This window comes from Drosophila elegans, unplaced genomic scaffold (assembly GCF_018152505.1).
Source record: "Drosophila elegans isolate 14027-0461.03 unplaced genomic scaffold, ASM1815250v1 contig_476, whole genome shotgun sequence".
Classification (NCBI taxonomy): Eukaryota; Metazoa; Arthropoda; class Insecta; order Diptera; family Drosophilidae; genus Drosophila; species Drosophila elegans.
The window spans coordinates 1662032-1686188 of NW_024545863.1; the positions used below are offsets into that span (position 1 = coordinate 1662032).

At 36.9% G+C, this 24157-nt stretch overlaps 2 protein-coding genes across 8 annotated transcripts in view; one reads left to right on the forward strand and one right to left on the reverse strand.

Moving 5' to 3' along the window:
• The window catches only part of LOC108148627 (tropomodulin), a 52268-nt gene that overhangs the window by 20830 nt on the left and 7281 nt on the right, over nucleotides 1-24157 (reverse strand). The window contains exon 1 of one of the 6 annotated variants that reach the window (XM_017275731.2): nucleotides 14752-15069. The exons of the other annotated variants lie outside the window; for them this stretch is intronic. Coding sequence (XP_017131220.1) covers nucleotides 14752-14874 — 123 coding nt within the window. The 5' untranslated portion in view covers nucleotides 14875-15069. Of the gene's footprint in view, nucleotides 1-14751; nucleotides 15070-24157 lie in introns of those variants that run through there. 6 annotated transcript variants of the gene reach the window in all.
• On the forward strand, nucleotides 1805-6174 carry LOC108148630. Of its 2 annotated transcripts, none has more exons than XM_017275739.2 (2): nucleotides 1805-2037; nucleotides 5721-6174. In XM_017275739.2, exon 2 carries the CDS (start codon nucleotides 5911-5913, stop codon nucleotides 6052-6054), a length of 144 nt encoding a protein of 47 aa, XP_017131228.1. In that variant the 5' UTR covers nucleotides 1805-2037; nucleotides 5721-5910; the 3' UTR covers nucleotides 6055-6174. The 2 variants fall into 2 exon arrangements, with proteins under 2 accessions (XP_017131228.1, XP_041565117.1); XM_041709183.1 differs by lacking the exon at nucleotides 1805-2037 and adding an exon at nucleotides 5438-5498.

The following is a 24157-nucleotide window of genomic DNA, read 5'->3' on the forward strand; positions in this document are numbered from 1 at the left end:
TGACGTGCCTTTAAAAAAGTTATACCTTCTAAAAAGTAATGAAAATAGTAAAAAGTACTATAAAGTATTTATGCCACAATATAAACATGAGAAATTCAATTTGTAATGTTTGAAGTACTGAATACCCAGAAATGTATGGGAATTTGAATTACCTATTTTTTGGAGGAAATAAAAATTTGTATTTTATATTTGAAATATATTAGTTCCTGCTTTTTAGATTTATTTACTTTATTGAATTTAAACCATAATTGAATATTGGCAAAAAGGTATCAAATTTATTGACATTTTCTTCTACAGTATATTTAGACTTATTTATTTAATTGAATTTAAACCATAATTGAAAATAAAATTTAAAAAAAAGGTATAAAACTTATTGACATTTTCTTCTACAGAAAAGTTAAATATATATATAGAGCATGCTCGATAGGCACAATATAAATTTGTGTATTTTATTTATAAATGGAATTTAATTTTAAATAAAAATGTAGGCAATTCCCTGTGTACCCGCAGGATCCAGTGACAATTGGATGCCAGGTGTGCCGTCCGGACTTTAGACTCCGGACTACGGTTTCAGGCACGGCCGTACTTCGAAATTGGATTTGAACAAATTACAACACATCGATTTCTCATTAGAGGTGGGGAAAGGAAAAGGAAACCGAGGGAAAGGTGGCCAAAGATGGGAAGCTGCGACATTTGATGGCGACAGAAATCACTTAAAGGGAAAATTTAATTGACTCGACTGCGGAAGTCAGCTGCCAATTTGTTGGCCATGCCCACTGGCACAGGAAATTTCGTCGACTTCCTGATTTAAATAATAACAAACTGTGCCGATGTCTTCTCAGCTTTCCCTTCACTCAGCTTCCTGTAAGTCGAAAGTCTTGCTTGTCACGCCAACTGACGGCAGGGAAGCCACCCCCTTTGCCCACGCCCCTGTTTTCCCTTTTAAAAGGGAGGAGTTGGCACACAAGTACATGATTGGCGTCATCAGCGAAGGATCTGCAAAAAGATATCCAGGGGGTGTCAACGTTGACTTTGGTCAGCGTTTGCCTGCCGGCTTAGTTGAGTGTCAATATTTGTGCGCCTCCTGTGCGTGGGCGGTATTTGTGTGGGGGCGTGGCACTACAGGCTATGGCAAATTAAAATGTTTGCCTTATGATGCGGCTGAAAATATAAACATGACATGGCGGAAGGCGGCGCAAACAAGAAAAATTGATGGTTGTGGATTTTGGTGAAACAAGATGGGGCAGGACCTTCATGAACTGTCAGATCGATAAGGAATAACAGAATAACAGAAGATTTTTCAAGAAGTCTGTATACCTTAATATATACAAATTAAATTAAAATAACTATAGAAACAGAAACATTATTAAAAGTTAAGTTATTAAACTAAAATTAATATTCATTGGATTTGATCATTGCAATCTCTAAGAAGTGTATAAATTTGTATGATTATATTATGAAAATCAACCCTTTAAAGCAGCATTTTCGCACTGCAATTTTGATAAGATCACCATTCAGTGAATTCCACTGATTGCTCAAGGATGTACAAGGATGTGCAATGCGCTTTCCACCGCCCACCACCCACTGCCCACTTGTTTCTTGTTTTTCTGCCTGTTGACTGAGAACTCTTTGCATTTGTTGAACAACAATTTCCGGCACGAAAATAACGAACCGAATGCCGAGTGCTCAACCGAGGCACAGGTTCAACTGGTGAGGCTCGTCCGATTAAGGACGAAGAATAAAGGACGAAGCTGGAGCCACGAACGGCGGCTGCTATAAGAAGCGGCCTTCATCGGCTAAAAACCGGAGTCGCGTCAGCAACGTCGAACTGAAAACAACGCGACTTTGGCCACAAGAGCACACAATCGAAGCCTAAACAACGAAATATCACGCATACGCCGCGTTGAACCGAAAAGAATTGCAAGTGAAGTGATACGAAAAAAAAAAAATAAAGGAAACAGAGTTTACCGCTTTGGCTCGTTAGCGAAATTTTTTGTTGCCTTTTTGGGCAGTTTACGAGCGGCTCAGCATAAATTGGTAACGTGTATATCCTTTTTTTTTTTGGTTGGCGTGGAGGGGAAGAATATTTCTCATAAATGTGCGTGAGCGCAGAGTATTTTACCATGAATGGAATCCCAGCCGAGAAACTCATGAATGAGGCTGGGGAAAAGCCAGGGAATACTTCCAGTGATTTATGCCGCGAGTTTGTTTGGCATTGTTGCTTTAATTATATGACGGCGAATGCTTTCTACTAGATGTGGGCATTTATGAAAGTCAAACACGCATAAATGCAAATGGAAAGCCGCAGAAAATTGGACATGTGTGTGCGCTGCGGCATAAGGCGTAAGGATAATCCCTCAAACACCGCAGGACATTTAACACTTCATTGACTTTTGTGACCTCTTTTTGACGCACTGACAGACTGACTGTCAACATTCCGGCGAAAAGTTTCATTTGCATTTTGTGTGCGCCGCCAGTGAAAATTAATGGCCGCAATGCCTTGACAAGTTTTCCTTCCTCGCCCTACCAATTTGTTTTGGCTTCGAACTCTTTAATAAGTTTGCCAAACGCCGCAAACTTTTGCCCGAGGCAAGAATTCTTGGCCCAACTCCTTTGACAACCTTTGACCCTTTTCCACACACACGTGTGCGCAGATGTGCGTGTTGCCATGGGTGTCTGATCCTTCGGCTTTGACATCTAATTTATGAAGCGTTCTCGAATCCAACCCAGGCACACATTTCCGCTCCAAGCAACAGGCTGCAAGTTGTCTCGGGAGACTCGTTTATTAGGGGGTATCACGTAGTCGTTTAGTTTTATTTACTACCGCTGTTGAAATAAAAGTGGTGTTATATAAGTTTAATATCATGGGAACAGAGGACAATAAACAATTCTAAATGCTGTTTGAGTGAATTGAAAATAATGTGAATAACATTTCATAAAAGTATAAGAATTTATTTAAATTCTTTAAAATTAATTAAGGCTTTATAAACTATTAACGCAAAACAAAAATTAATACAAAAATTACATGTAAAAATGTTATATACTTATGAACCATGTATCTAATATTCAAGGTTTGCTCTGTCAAAACTTACTTAACGTTTCCCTGATTTTGAATAAGAAAATTCAGTTTATTGTTAGATTTTTAGAATTTGTTGAAATTTAAAATTTTTAGTAACAGAAACAGTCTTAAAGACTTGAAAAAATGTTTTTAAACTATTCAAAAGTTTCCATATATTTGCAGCCTTTAAAAATGTATGAAATATATGCTCTTTACTTTGTTATTACTGCCATTTTTTGCTAAAGCTAAAAATAAACAGCTTAAGGAAAGATCAAATCCAACTGACCAGTTGCTACCAACTCTCCCACTTACTTTCACCTCCCTGCCCCTTTTTTTATTTTTATTTTGTTTTCTGTTGACCTTTAGTTATGGGGGAAAAGAGGCAGCGTGGGGGCGTGGCAGCTGCGTCACATTCTTCAGCTTGTTAGATTTGTTGCCCCGCCGAAACTTTTTTAATGAGTTTCATAATCTTTGATGCGCTTCGCTTTGTTTCAAAACCCCGCCCCTTTCGAAAGTCGGACTAATGATGTGCTAGCCATGGAATGTGGCAGAACGGCCTTTTGAAAATTGTTTTTCTTCTTTGGCGGAGTTGGGCGTATAGGGGGGATGGCATTAGGACATAGGGCATAGGACATAGGGTAGAAGAGCCCGGGGTCGAGGACCAAAACTTATTCAACGAGTGTTACGGCTGCGATAAGCGTTTAATTGAAAGCGTCCCATGATTTTTGGTGCGCCAAAAAGCTTCCCCTTGCGATGTCCGTTCCAGGTCGCCGGATGCCTGATGATTGCAGTTGGCAGTTTGCATTTTAATCCCCGAATGCAGATGGCAAAACCTTTGACCTGCTAGCAAACTCATGACCTCATAGTCCTTTTTTGAACTGAAGCTGGAACCGTTTAATATGGGCTTACACTCAGGGCAAATTTCCAGGAATTACAAATCTCGTAAAATTCCTTAAGGCAAATTTATTAAAAGGTAAACCAAAATCAAAAACAAAATAGCAACTGGCCATTTTATTGAAAAAAACTAAAGGAAAAATGGATGATAAAAAAAGCGAAAAAAAATGAATAGTTATTTTAAAGAAATATAAATTTTATTTGTGACAGGTTGTTAATTTTAAGCATATCACACAAACTATTTTTGAGTTATTTTCCGGACAGCCCAATTAAGGTTTTGGAAAAAGGCCAGATAAAATGCAATGGAAATGGTCAAATTATTTCAGGTGTTTTTAGGTATTTTTTGTTGAGTTTTATTCGTGAGTTCGGTTCGTTTTTTTCCCAACTGGGATTCAATTTTATTTAAATTATTCCCCTACTAATTGAAAGCGGCTCGAGTGGATTCGAGTGGAAGTTGAGAATGCAGAGCGAAGGCCCCCGAAAAAGGAGTAGTTCGAGGGGCACGTCAAAAAGTCAGGTCGAGTGGCATGCATTCCGAGCACATGTTGCTCATGTGGAAAGCTCCGCCTTTTTCCATTTAAATCTGGGAATCTAATTTCGCTTGTGGGCTGTTCAGTTCCCGCTCAGCTTAAATTTCATTTGTTTAATTTCCTTACCACGTACTCCCATTCCGAGCCATTTTGCTTCTTGGCCAACATATTGGGCAACATGAGGAGCAAATGTGCAACAATGGCAGCGGAATGAAGAGTTGGGCAAAAAGTAAGTAAAAAACATCAGTGGCATCTGGCAACAAGAAATGCAATTGTGCAATACATCCGTGCATGTGGGAATCCTTGGTAGTTGGACGTCTTCAGTTCTCTCCTCTCTCTACCCCTTTCTTTTCGACGGCCAACGCGGCGTATGCGTAATTTGTGTTCTGTTCCCCGTGTCGCAAAAGTCGCGGGAGGGAAAACGGCAGGCGAGAACTTTTCGTGTTGCCAAAAGGCAGCTGGGGAAAAAGAAAGATTAAGCCCAGCATGTAATTCACCCGGGAGCAGGAGGAACAGAAACCAGGCAACGGATTTCTCCTCGGCCAGAGATAATCCTTTGTCCAGGCTTCTTCTTTATCTTTCCATGCGATTTTTTCTTGTAACCTTGTCCCCATAATTTGGATAAATCACTGTACTGTATACGCTACATTAAATATATATTTTTTGTTTTTATTGTGCAAGATATGGGTTTCTTGTCTGCGTTTTATTAATATTATGTTTTTGGGGAAACTAAAGCTTCAGAGTTATAATATATGAATTAGACAACTAAAGAGTTAGTTTGGTACTGTAGAAACATCCAATCTTTACTATCTATTATACAAATTTTAAAATTTTTGAATGGTACTTTCAGCATTTTTTTGAAAACATCTTAGTTAGCTTTGCAAAGTCCATATAAAAAGGGTATATGATATTAATTTAAAACATTTTGAAAATGAACACACAAACTAAAATAAGTTTATTTTATTGTCTAAAGATTATAATTGATATAAAAATGTTGTGTTAATGGTGTTACTTAGGTAATTAAACTAAATTTGGCATGGGTATGGACATGTACCTTACTCTAGCTTGTCGCCTTTTCAAAATATGTTTTCATCTTCTGGATTTTTTTTTCTGGTTTTGATTCTTGCTCTGTTTTTTTTCCCTCATCCCTGACGTGCGTGATGGAGGGATATGAATAATCTGCGCGTTATTTCCATCTGCTTTTCACTCACGACTCCCCGTTCTGCTTTTCATTGCAGCTGGTCTCCGCATAATCTCCACCTCCGTTGCCCATTTCCCATTTGCACAGGCGTAATGAGGCAATGAGACGAGGGGCAGCCGGAAAAGCAACAGCAACAGCGGGAAAATCAGCAGCGGAGCCATGACATCTGGAGTCTGCCGGAGTCTGGAGCTTTGGCCTCTGCCCGAGTGAAAACCTCCTTCCAAGCAATGCTGCGCGATATCTTTCTGTATTTAGTTCTAATCGTTTTATTTTGCTTCATTTTCATGGCGCAGTTAATCGTCAACGTTTACGCGTTCCAACGCCAGCCGTCGCCCCACAAAGCGGAGCGCAATGAAATTATATTTGTCTAGCAAGGATATAGACACCACCCAGAGAACCACCCAAAAGACACAGACAACAATGTTTCAAGAAAGAATTTTTCAATGGAAAGTTGAGCCAAACAATAAAGAGTTAAAAGTATTTAGATCAAATTGGAGACTGTATCTTCCATTCAACCATATAGAATATGCATACATCTAATTTCTATTCAATTTTTATTTTTAAACTTTCAAAATTAGAATAAGTAAGCAGGAAGTAAATTTTAATTATTTTAAAAACTATTTTTTCTCATAGGCATAGTACTATAATAGACAAAATTACCATTAAGACATTACTAACTTGATAAAATATATTAGTTTTGAGCAATAGGTCCAACACTTTCTCCTTTTTTTCAGTGCACCCTTGAGGGCATGAAAAAGAGGTTGAAAAATGAAGACGCTACAAAAGCAAAGGCTACAAGTCAAGCCGCGGTGGTTTCCATTTAATAAGAAAAGGAACTCAACTGGGTTCAACTCTCAGTTGAGTGAGAAAAGTGGGAAAAAGCGCAGAGAATGAGGGGGAAAATGTCGAGGAAAATGGTGGGGAATTATGGGTTGGGGCGGAGATCAAAGGGGGGATCACCGCAGGAGGAAGATAAACCCTCGAAGAACTGTTAAACTAGGTTGCGCACTAATTAGTAACGGTAGTCTTGGGAGTGCACAATACGCACCACACACCACTGCACACAAAACACACAGGAACACACACTATCACTGAGAGAAAATATAATTAAAGTGGGTCATATATATTTTAGTATGTTAAACATAAGAATTTTATTTATACCGAAAATTTCCTATAGTTATTTTGAAATTTTAAAAACCTAATTATATTATAAACGACTAAATTGATTTCTTTCTTAAAAAATTCTTAAGAAACTGACACTGTTATATTTGTTTTATCTGCGAAAAGTCCACAGGGTAAAGGCAAAGAAAAACCAATGAAAAACTCCCCCAGCCGAAGCTAAAGAATTTAGTGAAGTTTCCATCGCCAAAGGAAGCATGAAAAAAGCATAAATTAATTTCATAATTTTTTGCATTTTTCATTGAACACTTTGCTGCCACCACCTTGTTTGTCTTTCATTATTATACTCGTTTTTTCTTTGTTTTTGCCAGCAGCAGCAGTATATAAAATTAATTCACATTCTGCTGTTAAAGTATTTGATTGAATGTGTCACATTGATAAATTTTCATTTAATATTTTTACTTCCTTCTTTCTGGGCAGGCTTTAAATGGGGCGTTTTAATTCGCAACAATTGAAAAGTGTTGGGCGTTGTTTTGTATTTGTTCTTTATCGATTTCTAGTCCCACTCGAGGCGGCTGTATTTTAGCTCTTTTGGGTTGCTTTTTGTTCAATGGCTGTTTTTCTTTCTATATATATTTTGTTGCGCTTTCATATTTTTCGGTTGTTTTTCCTTTTGGCACGCCGCAGCGCGTTTTATTGTTTTCTTTTGAGCCTGAGCACTTCAATCCTCGAGGGGCATACACACACTTGACCCCGTTTGAAAACGAGCATTGAAACTTTACAATGGGCCCTGGAATAAAGGGGGCAGCTGAGGAGGCGTGGCCGGGCATTTAACTCTTGGCGGGGAGGTTTAACTTGATTGCTGTCAGTGTGTCCAAATGGAAATTAAAGTTTCATCAAACGCTCAAAGCTCTCTAAGCGGATGTGGGCCAAGTTTGTCAAGAGTTTTTCGAGTGGCTCCGCTGAAAATTTAAAAAGGAATTTAAAGCAGAAAAACCGCACAACCAACACACACACACACCCATATCGAAGAAGAATCAAAATGTATTAATCGAAAAATAAAACGTTTTACATTAAAAAGGAAATCTAATATAGAGGAACATTTTACGAGTACGGTTATATACTCTACTATACATACTTAGATATATGATATATACATTCGAACAATAATAGTCTTAGTCGTCGATCGATAAGTGCTAAGCAGCCCAAAAAAAGAAATTGAACCATACAATTGTATCGAACTTGTAGCTAGATCTGAACAATGAAATCAAAGAAATCGAAGCGATAATCGAAATAAATTTAATAAACCGAATAGATGTTCTTTGGAGAAAAACGGAGCCACCAAGAGTTTTATTTGGGGGGAGAATTAACATTCTTTTTTCTTCCAAGAAAGAAATTAAATAGTCCAAAGGACTATCAATTAGACAAAATTTAAATTTCAAAGGATTAAATGATAATTTAAAAACTGTTAAATAAAACAAATCTTGAATAATAAATGAAGAAAAACAAAAAGTTGCACGTAATTTGAAATGCAGTCATCCTGGAGTAGCATCATAGATTCCCTCTGACTCTTTCAGCATCCATAATTGAGGTTAAACCCACTTAGCCCCGCCTTAGCCTAACCCCCATGGGCTTGGCAATTTTTGCAAAATTGAGTGACCAGTCCATTAACGCTCCCCATTTACATTTTGCAGCCCCTTGAGGAAGTGTTAAATGGCACTGGGCAATTGGCATGAGGAGAAATGAATACATTATTTCAGCCATTTAGCTGAAAGGAGCGAGGGAAGCGGCAGAAATCGCTTGTCATGTCACTGAGTTCTCGGACAAAACTTTTGGCTCCCGGCCAAAATGCAAACAGAAAAGCTGCCCGCCTCGTCCCATCTGTTTTATTTTCCTTGTATGCAACAAGCTTGTGCCGCCCCCTTTTTCACCCATCCCATTCGTTCCTCTTAAATTTTCTTGGGTCCGCTGCATTTTCCCTTTTGCCACTGTGGTTTGTTTTTATTGCATGCCAAGATGTCTGAGCTTTCAAAAGACCAACGGACATGATGAGCAACAAAAACAAAGACCAGTGGCAGTGGTCAAGGGGGAATTCAAGGGGGAGAGAAGGAGGAGGCTGAAATGCCACCGAAATGGATTTTTGTTATTGTTATGCTCGTTGGTCTCGTTGGCTGAATTTTATTGCATTACAATGAACTGCGCCTTGACCAAATTTGGTCAAGAAATGAAATGAAATGAATGGGAAATTGAGGCAAGCAAATGTGCACAGAAAAAAATACAAAAGATTTGTGAAATTGGTGTGGAATTGTGCAATTTCAAGTTTAAATATTCAAAAAATAAAAAACATTTTGTTTTAATTTAATTTTTTTTAACAACACATTGAGTTTGACCAAACACCATTTTCAAAATTACAATTTTTTTATAATCTAAATTAATAATATGCAATAACAAATTTAGTTACGGACTGTTTTCATTCAAAATAAGTAAAGTATTGGCCATTTTTGAATATAGTACATAGATAGATGAGTTGGACTTATGGCGAGATCTCCCATCGAAAATCGCTTAAGGCAGCCGACAGTCAATTTTTCACTTGGCATTGGCCGACAGCTGTCGAAGGTTGGGGCACAATTCACAAGAGTGGTGCGGGAAAAATCACAACGACTGTATGGCCAAATGGACAACATCTCACAGTATTTATTTAATATTTATTTAATATTTATTTTGTGTCATTCGCCTGCCCACTTTGATCTGTGCAGCGACAAGTTCTTTGCCAAAGTCAAGTCAGCTGAGGAAAATGATGCGCGGAAATTGAGGGGGCGGACAAAGGGAAAAGGAAAATGAATCCTTGTTCCAACCAATTGACAAACGAAAATCAAAACTAATTAGACGCAAATTAATGAGCCATGCCACAACAGAATCACCACGAAAATCACCAGCCGCTACGAAAAGAAAAACAAATGTGATGAAAATGCGATGTGAAAATGTGAGAAGCTGACAAACAATTTGGCAGCGTGGACAGCTAAAGGGGGAGGAGGTATTTTCCCACCTCTGAACCACCCACTTCCCTGACCTTTCAGTTGAGGTGGTCTATGATAATAAACCAACAAACAAAAGAGAATTATTTATTATAGATCCCTTAAATTTATAAATCGAACTAAAGAGTGAATTCTCCAGAGAGAAAATTAGGAAGAGAATAAATACAGACACATATAAATTCAAAAACACGCATACATATACCAACACTCACACACTGCCAGCGAATTAGGAATGGACCACACGGCGTATGCGCAATTCGCTTTGGCATCGTGCCAACGCTCTATACTTGGAGATCAACGGAAAAAGTTGCTGATTTTTTGCCAGAAATTATTTATAACTGCTTGTTCATGCACAATCACAAATACATTCGGATCGGCGGCTATATGAACAAGTATCTGTGTCTTATTTTCGAAACGAATCGCTCTTTGCTCTTTTCCCAGCTGTGTTAACTTGGCCAGCAGAAATGCGTATAAGTAAAATCGAAATATTTCCATCTGATCAGTTGGAATCGAGTTGGAGTAGAATAGAGCGAGCATATGAATGGATAAACGCTTTGTTTATTTATATGAATGAATACCAAACTTACTCGGGAATACTACAGTTTGGGCGTGGATATGTTCACAAGAAGAAAATTGCTTACCTGCAAAGAGATGGCAAAAGAGCGAAAATTAGTTGATTATTTATATCGATATATAAAATATACATGGTATGGTTGAACGGCCAATAAACAAATAATTATAATTAATAAATAGCTATTAAAATATTTTTAGGCCTTATTAAAATTCTTGAATTCGTAAATTAAACAACCAATTTGGGCACGTTAGTTGCCAAAATATTAAATTGATAAATAGATATTGATATAACCAATTTAAAAACATTTAAAGGAAACTTATCCACCAAAAATAAATATTAATCAAGAAATAAGGAAATATAAGACTTAATAAATAAATAAATACTTAAGTAAAAAATATTACAAAATACATTTTTGTTTTTAGTTTAAAACAAATTAATTGCTTACAGTGTTAAAAGTGCGTACAAAAAGAAATAATTTTATAAAATCGCGTAACCCAATTAAAAAATATTTAAATAATTCATTTGGTAAATAGCTAATCAATTATTTTTAGCACAAATAAAATTTTAAAGAGAATGAATAAGAGCTTGTTTGATTTGTGTAGCCTATTTTATGAGGGAATGGGAAATAAACATGAAAATACTTGTCATGAGAAAAATATTTGAAGTTTCAACATAGTTGTTTATTAAAATCAATTTCGTACTTGTACACTTAATATTTAAGCGAACTGCTTGACAATATAAAGTCGCACACAAAGATTCATAAAGATATAGCTTACATGAGCACCAATTTAAATTAATCTTGATTTATTATATTTTAATGTCGCTTGATATTGCGTCTCTTCCCACGTTTTATTCAAATGAACGCAATTTATATGCAAAAATTGATGCTGGTTAGGAAAACAATAACAAAGCTGACCATGGGAATAAGGCAAACGCATAGAACAGAAAATTGGCAAATTAATTGCCAGAAAACATAGACAAATATATGCGTTTTATAATTATCAATATCGTTTTTTTTTGGCTAATAAAACGTTTTATTATCTGATTATTTCGCCCATTAAAAATGTGCACCCTCAAAGGCCAAAAGCAGCTCAAAGTCAATTAGCCCCTTGACTGAACCCTAATGATTCCCAGACAGCCCCTTTCTTCCCTCTTCTGACCAAGTTATTTGCACAGAATGAGTGAAAAGCAGCTGCCGCCATGCGCCGACGAACCACTTGAAGAACATATAATTTATTTTATTACATATATAAAAATTTATATATTAGAGTCGGCAAATAAAACAAAATTGCTGAGAAAGCTCCACATTATGTTTCTGGTTCGGATTTTCATTGTGGCCCTTGGCTTTTGTTTCACATGGGATACAATCGTAAAGTGCTTAATTAATGCCCACCTGCAAGCGAGAAGGTGCAAAAGTGGGGCAGTCAGTCCTGTTCGGGAGTCGGGTTTCCCCGCTAAAAGAGTCGCAGGAAAAGGCAGAGGACGAGGCGCATCACTTTTAATTAAAAGATAAAAATTCCCTGTCCAACAGTTTACGAGGTGAGTGAGGCGGAGGGCGTGGCAGGTTGGGGCTGGGGTAATGCGCCTTTGGAGGTGACGCGTCAAAACGCATAAAACGAAGAACGAGAAACTGTTAAAGAAATTAACACACACACACACACAGAGGCTAGGGGAAATTCAATCCAAAGTGGCAACTGAGCCGCAGGACGAGATAGGGAAAATAAAGGACCAGATGGAAAACTGTAATAAGTGTGAGAAATACGAGCTTAAAACGCCTCTTAAATCAATTACCATTTTATTTTAATACAATGTGTAAATCATGATAAAATTCCATCTGAAGTGCAATAAATTTGAAGAATCAAATTACAACTTTTTGTCGGCAAAGAGGTGTGCAAAATTTAAATAACCTTAATATAGAGGTTTTAAGACACGAACTTAAATTGAAATAATAGTAAAGATAACTGAGCTAAATCAAACTGAAAACTTTTTTTAATATGAAAGAAATTTCACTGTTTAATTTAACTGAAAAATTAGTTTCAGGTCTTATTCAAATAGAAAGTTTTATGTATCTTAAATAATTATAATATGTACAAGAAGTTTCATCACAATTTTAATTAATAATAAAGCATATTCAATAATATTTGATGAAATAATATGCTTTAATGACAAATGAAAAGCTGTGGCACTTTAAAAATCCTATTTAATGGCTTCCTTTAACGGATATTTGTATCACTATCCTGCTCATCCCGTATTTCACTTCTACCTCTGCTTTTGTGAATTCCTGTTTACTGCATTTTTTAATGGCTTAAACTACTGAATCGATCCGCAGACTGCATTGACCGCCTTGCTTCCACTCCTCTGATAAACCCTGGTGTTGGCAAGGAAAACCCAGAGATGAAAATCAGTAAAAAAGGTGAAATGGGAAAAAAAGAAAAAGTCAGAGAGCGACAGAGCGGAAGTGTGTGTGTGTATTGCTGTAGCTGTTGTTATTGTTGCACCTTGATTGCTGCCTGCCATGAAAACCTGCGGATAAAAAGGCAACTATTCGGGAAGTACACAGAAAGTAAAAAATAAAATATAAATATATATGAAATACTAAAAAAATGTATATATTTATTCTAATATTTATGAACGACTTAAGATTCAACATACATTTTATAAATTTTTTATTGAGTCTTAAGTCGACATAAAAAATTTTCATACAAATTTAATGCATAATAAAAACGGGTATTTAAAACGGATAACATTTTTTTTACTTTGACAAAATGATATCTAAATTGGGATTCAATACTATCAGTTTTTGTATTTATAAAATCAACTTGCAGGGTCAAGAACGAAATAATTGTTTTAAGTGTGCTTACAAGTGCTAGTCGGTAAGAATGCTCATATATAGGACTGCTCAGTGCCAGCTGGAGTCAGTTGGAGAATGTTATTTTTCCTTTCATCCTTCCCTTTTCATTTTTCCTCTGCTTTTCCGGTTCTTTTCCCGATTTTCCCTATTTTGATGATTTGAGAAAGGCAGCGCCAAAATGCCTTCGGGCACAGGGAAAACAAGTCAGCCAGGCAAGCAAACTCTAAGATGAGGGGTTTGGGAGGGAATCAGGTATAGGTGTGATGGCAAGGACCCACAAGGGTGTGTGAGAGTGTTGGTATATTAAGTGAAATGAAATCCTGTTAGGCGAAACAATGAAGCTATTAAAAATAATATGTAAGCTCCCTCTTATTCGATGTATGTATGGGTGCAAAGTGGATAGGTGATTTTCCTGATTCAATTTTCTGCATTTTATCCCCCACAAGGTAAACCTCATAATACCGTTTAATAAATACTTTACAGCTTGATTGATTGCTCCTTCAACATTTTGAATTCCGAGAGCGACAGGTGGTGGGCCAGAATCTCTTACATCTAAATAGCTCCCGCAAATTACCCTCCTTATATAAACCCCCCTCGTAATTTATGCGTACCCTCGAAAGGAAAGCAAGCGAAACCACCAGATTGGATCCCATGTGGCTGACTACAATCAAACTGGCAATTGCGGGCTGGCCATTCTCTGAACCCACCCCCCAAAGATTATCGCCCCACTTTCCCCAGCCCCCGCTTCTATCCTTCTCAAGCCCAGCGACCTGGAAATGCTTCGTCTTCTCTCCCTTTTCAAGTCTGAAACCCTTTTAGTGGTCGAACAGTTCCTTCCCAGAATTTCCTTCTCCACCGAAAAGTATGTGCATACATAAGTCGAGACCTGGGGGAAATTCACTGCCTCCGATGGTGATTAATGTGTCTCGGTTTTTGTTTATTTTTGGAAAACTCAGCCAGGCGCAAAAGCGTCACTAAATGCTTCAGTTAATTAGCCATCGATGAATATACCAAGGGAGTATCGAAACTTTGCCATGAATTATAATTTTGGTTTAAGTAAAACTTTCGAGACATATTTTAAGATAAATAAGAAATTATGAAATAGGATAATATAGTTACAAAATCTGTTTAGAAATTAAATGCAAATTAATTTTTCTTGGAAAGGTGATTTTTATCTCTTTAACTTAGGAAGTTACCATTTAATACCTTGAAAGTATTGTTTTTAAGTTTGTGTTGCAATACAAAAATAACTATAAGTTGTTGACATAAAATCTCGTGACTTTATCCCCAAGAGATCTCACAGAAATCTCAATAAAACAGCAATTTATACAATGCTTGTCTTGAGACATTTTCCGCTACCGTGTACTAAAAAAATATAAAGAATTTTCAACGAAGCACTGTCGCTCTCTCGGAAATATCAACGATGAGTAAAACTTTCAATCCGTCGAGCATTTGTCAGTTTGACAGGTTTCCACTTCCACTTTCGTACCTTGGTGGTGCGGGTTTTGTGCCACTGGGAGGTTTTCTTGGTCGTCATGGTCGTGGTGGTGAACTCCTCCTCCACCTCCTCCTCCTCCTCGATGACTTCCTTGTCTTTGGCAGTGTCTGCCATGGTAAGTGTGTGTTTTTAAGAGTGCTGTAATCCTTTTTAGTCCCAAATACTTTGCATAAATGCTTTTTTCTCACTCTTCTCTTCACAAATATTATCGTATAATTTTCTTGAATTTTTTCTTTCGCTTCGAGTGACTCACGAACATCTTTTCTCACTCATTTTCACTGGAAACACATTAGATTTTCATTTTGATATCTGCGCATGAATATGAATAAAATATTATTTATTATTTATTTATTTGATTCGACCGCTGATTTTTGTTATTCTTTCGCAAATCTCTCTTTCTCCGGTGCGAATTTATGGCTGCAGCTGCCTTGAAAAGTGAAATTCTTTGCTATAATTAATTAAACGCGTTCACCACCAACATCAACAACCATTTTGAGTGCAAATTTGTGCGCCAAACTTGGCCGGCAATTAAGTTCTGTAATTATTTGTAAATAAACGGCAATGGAGGCAGATTTATGAACTTATAAATCCGCCAGAGGCGTGGGGGATTTATCCATAAATTAAATACGAATTTGACATTCATGAATTATGGATAAGCATCCCTCCTCGGTGTTTACCATTCTCTGTATCGATCCTTTTTCCGGACACCAAATTTGTGGGTTTTAAGTGAAAACTTTGTCTATAATTAAGTAAATTACTTCCTCCATATTAGAAATTGCCATTTAATGGAATTGTAGGTTCGCGAAAACAGCAGCTATGATTCATACACAAATTTAAGGCAAAGAAATAAGATTTAAGCACCCATTAACACAGAGGGAAACATGAATACATTTCTTTTTACAAGGGTTTATTTAATACTGGTCATTTTACAAACAAATTTGTTAAGGCTTTTATATTTTCTTTGATTTGAATATCCTTTTGCTTTAATTCCGAGATGAGTTCAAGCCCACAAAAATCCTTGTAAATAGTTAGCAAGAAATTTTAAAATAAAAAATATTTTCTATTCACTTGGCAAATATCTTAGGCATCTGAAGTAAAAGAAATGTTTTTACCTTGGCATTTAAAATTTTATTTCTAAGACAATAAACTTGTGGTTAAATTTGGTTGCGCAAGAAAGTTTTCATTTTTGGTATCCGAAAATTGTGTGCAGAGTCATTTGGTGTAATAAAGGGAGTGGCTTAAAATTCTCACTAAATGCAAAGTGAAATATAAAAACTTTTGGCTGGAGAAATATTTTTGGTTGAGTGGTAAAAGTTCTTGAATTAAAATGTTTAAATAAGTGTTGGCTTATATTTATACGCAAGCTTTAGTTTTTCGGTGTTTTAATTGTTTGAATTGTGTTCAGGAGGTCTTAAATTCGTGACAGTTTTTGTGGTGAAAAGTGTATTATATCAAAAGCAATTTTATTTAAATGCACTTTTATGGACAGCTGGCATAAATGGCGCAGAAAATCATTTGTTTGCATTAAATTGTTTCTAGTATCACTGTTGTTGATGTTGTTTTTTTGTGGTGTGTGTTGAATTATTATTTGTTTGATTTGGGTTGCATGTTTCTGTGGCGTGTTGCACTTTTTTGGGTTTCGTTTTGTGGTGTTTTTGTATTTGTATGGTGTTTTGTGCCTGTTTTTGTTTCGGCTTCGATTTGCATTGATAGCGCGTGGGCTCTCTGGGGTTGTCAGAGGGGTATTATGGCATTATTGGCTGAATCTGCTGGCATGCAAATTTTTAAGTGGAACAACATTTGTCGGGCACAGTATTTCAGCCTCAGCCACAGACGCGCGTCGAACGAACTGAGTTAGCCCGAAATTTCCTAGCCCGCTGCCAGTAGAAATATGTGAAAAATCCGGGGAAAAGCGGGGTGCTGTTTTTCACTGAAGGAAAGAGAGCTGGCTAATAGAGCGGCGCACACAATCAACACTTAATGTGGCCGCGGGGAGCTCAAAAATTCCACAATTCGCTCATCATCTTCAAAATGAAAAGCCACATCCCGCTCTCTTATATGTTAAATATTTTTTGCCTTCTTTTTTTTTATTGTTTGTTTTATGTGGGTGCAAAAATCTTGTCTGTTGCCACATTTTGCCTTCACTTTTTATCATATTTTTTTTTTGTTTTTCCTTATATCACTGGCCACCCTTTGAGGCTCTTGTCAACGGTTCGTATGCGTAATATGGCAGTTTGTATGCCACTTTTCTTAGTTTGACTCTCTCGCTATTCGCGAACTTGCCAAAACAGGTGAACACGATTTTTCCGAACACGAAAAACAAATTAAGCTAAATGCTGAATTATATTCGCACTCAAAAATGTAATTTCCAATTTGAATTTTGATTTTTGGCTGCCTCGATCTCGGGGTGTGGATGCGACTGCCTTTGGTGGCCAACTGACTGGGGGAATCATACTTTTTGATTGGAGATTACTTCGCTTTCTTTGTTGGCCTTTGTCTCACCTTTTGTTTTGATATTTCTCCGGGTGTTAATCAGTCAACCCCCGCTTGTTTTCTCACCCCTTCTGATTGCGAATCATCCTTGTCGCGTGCATATTGCGTTTTTGAATAAAAGTATTTTTAGAAGCCTGTGGACAAATTGCGTTGCAGTGTACCAGGAAGATATTTTAGTTTACCCAAGATTTATTTCGCAATCAGTCAGAAATTTAAGGCCCCAAATGGCGGAAACCGAAAGGCGCAACTCTTGCCAAATCTCGGCTAATGAGTTGTTTGCTTTTAATTAAACAAAAATTTTCATTTAATTTAAATAGCATTGATTGGGTTTTCCTTTATAAGGGAAGACTTTATCCCAAATCCCCAGCTGTCCTTTTACCCGTGTAATTAATTGTTTCGCCTTTTACTTTTTTCCACTCCCTCTCCAGAAAGTTTTTCTTCTTTTGGGGCAACAAAATTGTGTTGCCCGTCCCCTCCAGCTGGGGCATATAAATAAACAACAACAAACGATTTGTAGGCACAACGCCTGCTAAAAATAAAACGCTCGGATATTTCCACCCAAAAAAGCGAGAAAATAAAATATTATTTATAGCCCAAGGCAGTGAGTGTGTGTGTGTGTACCAATATGCAGAGAACTGATTTTTGAATTTCCAATTCGCAGCTGGATTTGCAGCATGTTGATGTAAAAATCACAGATGCAAATGCAGCGCAAAAAAGTGGGGGAAAAAGTACACAAAACTGCAAGGTAAAAATCAGGCTAGATAAATGGTAAGCATTAATGGGGGAAAACGACTGCAGTCTGGCATTTTCCTATCGATGTTTACAAACAATAGGTGCAAAATAAATCAGCGGAAGAGGAAAGGGTGTGACAGGCGTTAAAGGGCTTTAACCCCGTGTTCCGAAAAATGGGGGAAAATGTGACAGGAAAATTTACTAGCAGTTTGAGAGCCACTGGTGAGGTGAGTCAAGGTGAGTTTTTCGCCTCTTTTTCTTTGGCCGCCCACCGCCTCATGTCAGAAATGATCATTGACATTGTCGCACTGAAGGTGTTCTACACGCACACATCTGCAAACGAAAACTCTCACGCACACACTCTCATATGTACAATTAGAGAGTTGCAGGTGCGCGAAGAGCAACTTTCTCTTCGATAATAAGCTCTTTTGGCACGCACACACCTGCTGCTCCTGCCAACAAAAAATTGGAGAGCTTGAGGTGAGCAAACTGTTGCTTCTTCTTTCCCTGTGGCCTTTTCTTTTCTTTTATTTCTTTTCATTTTTATTTCTATTTATTTTTATTTGGTTTTGAGTGTGTGTGTGCTTATGAGTGTTTGGGTGTGCCCGTCTCACTCCCACCTGATTCATAGTTTTATCTGAGTGACCGCGTTGCTTTCAAGGTAAATCAATTCCAATTTCGGCATGGAGGTGGTGAGTTCTCCGCGGGTGAGGTGAGTTTTGAACTTAAAATTTTTTTTTTAAACAAATTTGCCATTTTCAGCCATTAGGAAGCTTTAATAAAACCAGATTTTCGTGAAAACCTAATCATTTTAAAATTTATTCTACTTTCAAACATTATTTTTGAAATTCGTTAAAGTATTTAGGTTCCTAATTTACGAATTCACGAAAACAACATTGTTTTTCGTTATTTATGCCTTATTTTATTCTGTGCCTAAATCGCTAAGGCAGAAAGTATAAGCATTGAAAGCATTTACAACTGAAATCCAAGTCAGAAAGTTCGCTTGTGCTTAAAGCCAAATAATGGTTATGATACAAAGAGATTCCCAGGACTCCCCCTGCCCACCCAAATCCCCTCGTTATCCGCTTCTGCAGAGGAATGTTTGGCTCGCCTGACCATGTGCCTGTCTACGCCCCATAAATATTATTTAATTTTATATATGTTTCTTTCCGAGCCATTAAAATTATGTAGGTTATAATTTAAATAATCAAACACAAAGAACGCCAACGAGAGAGCGAACGAAACATCAAATGGAAGGCAGAATGTTGCTAAAGAATTTCACCTCGTCTGGGGTCGCCATCCCAAAAAAAAAACATAGTAGAGAGAAGCAGCGAGAGCCGAGTGTTATGCGGAATATTTATAGATTTTGTTATTGTCAATGTGTGTTGATGGGTCTTCAAATAAAGCAGAGGGGTGACCAACCAACAAGTTCAGGGATTATGGGCTTGGGTCTACAAAATTCCATCAATGAATCAATTTCTGTAATGAGTAACGCTTTGGACTAAATTTAAATGTGTTCACAGTTCGGACTTCACAAATATTTATTTTTGAGACCCCTAAGTTTTTTACATATTTATACAGTGAAATTTTCAGTAAATTCTTGATGTTTTGTGTATTTTGTGGTTGTGGAGATATAAGCGTTATCTGTCCAGTTTGCCAACTTGGTCTGGCTTAATTAAACTAAAATCTATATTAGAAGACATTTTGAGTTGCAAATGCAAAAAATACCAACTGAGCGGGTTCATTGAACTCGTGAAAATACCATTTATTTTTTTTATAATTTCTGGGTTCACTTTTTTGGCATGCATCTTTATAAGTGTATATCTGATCGTTGTATAAGCCCCTACAAAAAAGTATCAACCAGGCAATGGATTTTCTATAGAGTCCATTAGAAATGTGCCCATAAAATGATCTTCAAACGATGACAGCCATAAAAACGAGACAGAAATAGAGAAAAAGAAAGAGAAGCAAGATACAGCTTCGACTTTTGATATTCAATTTGCATTTAACGAGCTGTTCGAGTGGTTTTCCCTGCATCTGTTGTTCTTGTATGTTGGACTCGTGTAAATTAATAACTTTTCCATTTTATTTGGTCCCTGCTAATGGGCAGTTGATTTATGGGCGTGTGATATAAAGCCATGTGACATTTTTATGGATGTTTGTGTCCCTGGTTATATGCATTTCTGATTGTGGCTAATAGTTCTCAAACAGAGGGCCGCATATTAATCATACGTTTAACTCTAAAAAGAGTCTGGAAATCATCCTTTAATAATATTAAATTCGTATTTTTTTGTTTATATACAATTTGTTTAGATTAAAATTAAGTTACTTTCTGTTTTGTATTACAAATGTATTGCATATATTTACAATATTTCGAAAAATGTTTCGCAAGCGAGCGGTGTGTCGAATATCAATCATACGCCCTGTTAAACGCTCCCAGAATCGAAGATTTGTGTTTTCGAAATGTTCCCAGAATAACCGAGGAGAACGGATTTAGCAATCAAATTGCAGTTGTTCACATGTCGTAGCGTTTAAATGTCGTCGCCCACTTCCGGGATCAGTTTTTCTTTCTTTCTGTCTGTTTTTCCACCTCCCCACCCCATTTTCCCCGCCCACTTTTCCCCCCCTTTTTTCGGGGCAGGCAACTAATTAGAGAGCCACATGTGGCGATCAACTTCTATGGGATTTGCAGTTGGTCGCGCATTTCAATTTTATTTCATTTCATTGATTTTCTGTTCACAATGCTCTCTGTTTTTCTCTATTGCAAAACCATCAACTATATCGCCGAATGCATTTGCCATCGGCGTTGTAACAGGGAAAATCGTTTTAGTGAAAATAAATTGAAAATCTCTTGGAACATATTTTGTATGTTGTGATAGATTGCGAGCGTTTTCAGCTGTCAGCCATCTCTGTGTTTGTAGTACATGCATATGTGTGGGTGTTTGTTTGTTTTTTCCCTGTTTGCCGTTTCCTCTGATTTCTATGCATATCCACAGTATTCGCTGACTTGGCTTTGTTTGTTCTACTTGGAGTCAAAAGGCAGAGGAGCAGTGGCGTGGAAAGCTGAGAAAATAGAAATGGAAAACAACAAGGGGCAAGACTAAGAAAATTCTATAAAGTTTCCATAATGCATTCCCATGGCTTGTTATAAATTAAGGTCCTCTTTATTGCATACTTTCAGGATAACCAATGTCACATGTCATCAGAAATATTTAAATAAAAATGCTTTGGCTTGAAAATTAACAAAGTTAACAACAATTCATTTATTTGTTGAAATGGAATTTAAATATCTGAGTATAGGAGCATACAATTTTCGTTTGGTTGCATGTGAACAAGTTTATGTTTATGTTTCCGTGTTCTATTCTTTTACTACCCCTTTCTCATCTGCACTTCGCATTTTGATTGATTGCGCGAACGCTGCAAGCTGAATAAGACAATGGGGAAACGGCGCTGGGAAATGATTTTCCGAAATGTTCAAATCAACCAACGGTACCAAAGAATCGGGTGGAAAATATTCATGACAGCTGCAGCTGTGGGTGGCCGTGGGCGAAAAGTTGTTTGTTGCGTTTGAAAATCTGTCCAATGCGTGGGAGTTTGCAGTGACCGGTGTCTGCATTTAATCAATCTAATGCATGCGGTTCCGTAACCCCCAAAATACCCCTCTAGTCATCGGGGAGCACTCATCAAATTAACACCTCCAAATCCCAATTGCTCGCACGGGGGCACTTATTAAATTAAAACAAGGCCAAAGGTGCAATTGGCAGGCAAAATGAGGAATTAAGATAGTGTGCAGCAGCTCAAAATTAATTCTAAAAAAAGTTTTACATTTCTTGATTAAAGACAAGTTACAAGATGGAGCAATAAAACTAAAAATTGAAATGAAAGAATTGAAACAGTAAGGAAAATAACAAAATGTCCAGCGCTAGATACAAATATTTTCCGGATGTTCATCAGGGAAATTCAAGAAGAAAAATTTGTTAGAAACAGAAAAAAATGTTACGAAAAATTAAACAAATGCCCTTTCTAGGAAAACCTTTAGAAATAGATTTATGCCAATACTTTAAATTGAATTAGTCCCTTTTATTTCACCTTTTTTATTTTATTTTAAAAATATTTATATAGGTCTAAAATGTGCAGGGCATATTGTTCAACTTCTTGTTTTTTTCAAAAGGCTCTTAGGGGATCTTAAATATTTTTGAATATTTTCTTACCGTGATTCTGAGCTGCTTAAGCGGTGCACTGCGAAGGAGACCGCAAACTGCTTAGCAAAATTGCTAATAAACCAACACAAAGGCCCAGAGCAGATATATAAGTGTGTCGATAGCAGCTCAGAGTACAAGTAATAAGGAAAAACTCCGAGCGGGAAAGAGATTAAGCGAGAGCGGCAAGCAGGCAGTAAACGTTTATTTTTAAACATATTGAAAAGGCAAGAAGAAGTGGTTAAGTTAAGGCATCGGTCGAAGGCAAGCGCAGCGAATGAAAACAATTTTATTAAGTGAAAAATACGAAGGCAGAAAATAACCCGCAGCCAAAATAAACAGACCAAAGCCAAGGCACGAAATCAAAGAGAGGGAAAAAAGAAAAGCGGGAGACCGAAGCGAAGTCCTTGGCAGTGGCAAAATGTTCGCCCCAACTCAACGGGTTGCCCGCCCGGGGGCCCAAAAAGGGGGCGGGCCGAATCTGAGGATATCTGATTGAAAGATGCGTCGAGGCGTCGTTGTCGTTGTCGATGTCGGCTCACCTTGAACCACAACAACGCCAGAAACACCTCGATACAACACCGCACGCACAAACGCAGTCAAACTACACTTAAAAAAAATTAAAAAGTTTTTGACTTAAAGAAATACTTTAAAAAATGTTAGCAGAAAGAAAAGAATATATTTATTTAATATATTAAATTATATTATTTTTAGACTTGGTCTTGTTTGCAATATATTCGAATCGATTTACAATTAAATCTACAACTACGTTTAAGTGGGTAGGTATGGAATTAATACTCATATTTGTCTACTGCCTAAAGTATTAAATTATTAAATGTAATTTATAGGTTTATTTTTTTTTGGTAGACTTAATGTTTTTAAAATATTTCACTTCTTACGAAAGTTATTAAAAAAATCATGAATTCCAACATTTCTAAAATAACTTTGTAAATTTGCAGGAATTATTTGTATTGCATTTTTAAAAAGTGCTTAGCAAAAATATTTTAAAAATAAATTTCCAAACTGTTAAAATATACTTTAAAAAAATGTATCTAAGCATTTAAGTCAAATTTATAAGCTTGTTTTTGTTTAATAACTCATTTTTTTAAGTGCAAATCAGACACAATTAAGTGCTGAGAAAACGGAAGCAGACGACAAAATTTTACGAGCCAAGCAACCAAGATGTGAGGCGGCGATGATCGGGGGGGGCGTGGCAGGGAGGCAGGTGACAAAAGCGTCGACGACGGCGACTTCTTTACATAAAAGATTGACAAGTGATTTTCACACCTAAGTGGCAAGCGCAGGAAAACACACAAAAGCAGCAACAACAACCAGAGCGTGAACAGGGAAAAGTTTTGAGTTTTGTTGGTCTCCCCCTCTGAAAACCCATCTCTTTAGTTTTTTTTTTTTTTTTGAAAATTTGTTGGAGGAAATTGTTTGGGCATTGTTCGTGTGGCTCAGTTAGCTAAGTCGATAGATTTTCTCACCCCGGTGCAGATTTAATTTGTTGAGTGGCAGTGGCCAGAGGAAAGTTGACCAGTTGCAGAATTTGATCGAATGATTGAGTGAAAAAACTTTAAGGGTTAATGGGAAAGGGGAAGGCAAAATATGTAGTGAGTTTTTAAAAGGGAAATTAGAGAAATCCGAGTGAGGTAATTCATTAGATAAAAACGTTGTCTAAACAAATCCGGTCGAAATGATTGAAGAGTTTAACTTTTAAAATGCCATTTATTATATTAAAAAAGGTGCAACTCTTAAAATGGAAGTTGTTCAGTCATAAAAGTTATTTCTTTTAGGATTTTTTTAAGTTTCCACTTTAGGAATTTCTTTCTTAAAATAATTTACTTCTAAGAAACGAAGAATGAAATGGATATAGTTGAGACATTACATATACACATCGCCTTATATGTTTTTAAGTGATAGAACTTACTGCAGAAAAGAATCTTCTAAAACACAAAATGAAAGCAATAAAA

What these genes read in the sequence shown, in the direction of transcription:
- LOC108148630 (XM_017275739.2), top strand. Translation starts at nt 5,911, where the DNA reads ATGCTGCGCGATATCTTTCTGTATTTAGTTCTAATCGTTTTATTTTGC.